At 29.0% G+C, this 2,779-nt stretch overlaps 1 protein-coding gene across 1 annotated transcript in view; it reads left to right on the plus strand.

Annotated features, from left to right (window-relative positions):
* LOC119676157 (elongation of very long chain fatty acids protein-like) overlaps nucleotides 1–2,035 on the plus strand; it is a 36,767-nt gene extending 34,732 nt beyond the window's left edge. Inside the window, exon 5 of the mRNA XM_038087390.1 lies at nucleotides 1,946–2,035. Within this exon, the coding sequence (XP_037943318.1) occupies nucleotides 1,946–2,035 (90 nt within the window). The remainder of the gene's footprint in view (nucleotides 1–1,945) is intronic.
* Nucleotides 2,036–2,779: the final 744 nt, after the last annotated feature.

The following is a 2,779-nucleotide window of genomic DNA, read 5'->3' on the forward strand; positions in this document are numbered from 1 at the left end:
AACATAACTATGGCGTAGCCAAGATTGTCATAAGGTTCGGACACACACACACACATACTAGAAAAGATTTCTCCAAATTTCCTCCCCTCTCTCTAGATATACGCCACTGTAACATACTACTTACTGTTCGTTAAGTAGATTACGGTAATAGTTCAGAGTACTTATTTTCAAATCATTTACTTGCTCCAATATGCATATAACATTTGATGGGCTCTAATATTGAAGACGCCAAAATCGAGTCAATAAATTCCTTTCTCTTGTGTTATAAATCAGAGGAATTATAAATTGATAAGTTTTAGACAACTCTCTTTATGCAATTAGTGCAAATCATATAATTTCGTTACATCAATTTAAACATTCTATTAAGCTCCCTTTTAATAATCTGTTTAAGAACTTTAAACCAATATTCCATCTTTTTTAAGCATATGCTGATCGATTTCCATTTGTTTGTAATTTTTGCTGAGCTTTTAGATATAAATTAAAGGGATTTGTTTTCTGAATTATTAAGGAATTGATTAATATTTATTTATTAATATTTTATTGATTAATATTTATTAATATTTATAGATTCGTTCGTTTTGTATTCCAAAATTTGAACGGTGGTAGTTTATAAAAACTTGTCAATTGTTTCATTACTCTTAAATCCCTCATGATCAGTATCCAGATGAGTAGATTGATCACTTACTAATGCAAAATCAAATTTTTATGAAATACAATCATTTTTAATATTTGTTAATGGACAAATGGAATGGATGATCTATTTTAAAAAATATTTTCAAATTCTTTTGAATATTTTGACAAGGGTCCGTGCCATTTTGTTAAATCTGGTATTGATTTAAACTAAAATCTAATTAGACTGAGAATACTGAAAATCCATTTAGTAATTTTGTTGTTAAGATAAGTGAACTACAGTCAAACTTCCATAACTCAAACTACCATTTTGAAATGGTTCGACTTATGGAAACTTCGAGTTAGAGAAATTTTTTATTTTTTTTTATTTTTAAAAGAAACTCGAATTACATTTTAAGATTTTTATTTATGTGAAATCAAATACAACACAGAAGTTATAGTGAAGTAAAATATTCAGACATTAGGGTTTGAGATTTTTATTAATTTTTTCTATTTTCAGTAAAAAAGAGTTCAATTTATTCCAAACCTTATAGTGATCATCAGTAGGAGTATCATTCGTTTGTAAATAAAAATTCAAAATATTAATTGATTCATCTACTTCATTCTTGGAAGGCTAATGAACAATTTCATCCACTGAACCCCCATCATCACTTTGCGTTGTGTTTAGAATTGGATCCACTAATTCAGAGCTATAATGCTCAATAATATCGTCATCTGCAGGAAAGCTTGATGTACAAATTTCATTGTCAAGCTCAATATAATCGTTAAGAGTAGCATTGGAAGTTATTTTATTTACTTTAAACCACGCTGCCAGAGATTGGCATTTGCACAAAAAACCAACATAAGAAAAAAAATTAAACATTTGGTTTGGAAAAAGGGACAAACACAAAAATGGGACTTATAGAATGCCATATTCCAGATTTCTATTAGCACGTGAAAACATTTTTATTCGAGTTATAGAGAATTTCGAATTATAGAAGTTCAAGTTATGGAAGCAGAATTGTATGTATAATAATTTGTTCTCTAAGACCTTGTTGCACTCTTTTTAGTTCGAGTTATAGAAAATTGGAGTTATAGAAGTTCGAGTTATGAAAGTTTGACTGTATTTGGATGACCTGTCAATTTTGATCCATTGAGTTTAAAAGCCAATTAATATTATTTGTAGACCTTAGTCCATATTATATGTTTCTGAGTAATAACATGGTTTTGATATATGGGTATTTCGCAAGAAGGCTTCAGTTCTATGAAGTGAATAATCGCATCCTCTTTCGCAAGTTTGCCAATAATCTTATATTGTTTAAACTTTTATGTTTAGGTATTCATACAAGTCAAAAGGTCACTTACTGTTAGGCAATTGGATTTTAAAGAAAATTCATTTTGTAACGTTAAACTTAAATGTTTGTAGACACAACCTGGATATCTGTGGGATGTTTTATTACCCTGTTCAGTATTTCATAACAAAACTAAATGTCTTTAAGTAAAATATTCTCATTATGTTAAGTGGGTTAGCCAATATATGTGAGTTTCTTGACATTTATACTTAATTTTAATAAATTTTCGATCTCTTCCATAAATCTGTCCTATTATCGGCTAAATATTTTCTGTTACTAGAATTACGTGCAATTAATATTTTTAATTACAAGTAATATACTGAAAACACTTATGTGTAGTTGCATCTCAGTTTGTTTACCGTTTTAAATAAATAATTTAATTATGAGTGTGTAATTTTTACGACCACGTTCAGAATTAATGTGCATACAGACAAATAAAATAAAATCCGTACGCCTACTTATTTTGGTCATATTGTTAAGTATTTAAAGTTTGAAGTGCAGCAAATATTAAAATCTGAGTTACACATATTTTAACGAATTAGTGATTTTGTGAAGAAGGAGTCGTTTGGAAAAGAAGTAAGTTAGTTTAAATAAAAACACATTATGGACCTGTTATGGTGTTATGGTGTTATGGTTGGTAATCAACTTGCTACGGGCCTTTCGGCTAACAAGTGTACCTTACCTATGAGCAAATGCATGTAGATGCTAGTTGCATAGCTGCAGATACAAGACACTGTGTACTTAATTTGAAATAGGTTTCGACATCAATCATAAAAGTTTTTGTTGTTGTTGACACTATTGTGAAATGTTTTGGCATC

This window comes from Teleopsis dalmanni, chromosome 2, assembly GCF_002237135.1.
Source record: "Teleopsis dalmanni isolate 2A chromosome 2, ASM223713v2, whole genome shotgun sequence".
In the NCBI taxonomy this organism is placed as follows: domain Eukaryota; kingdom Metazoa; phylum Arthropoda; class Insecta; order Diptera; family Diopsidae; genus Teleopsis; species Teleopsis dalmanni.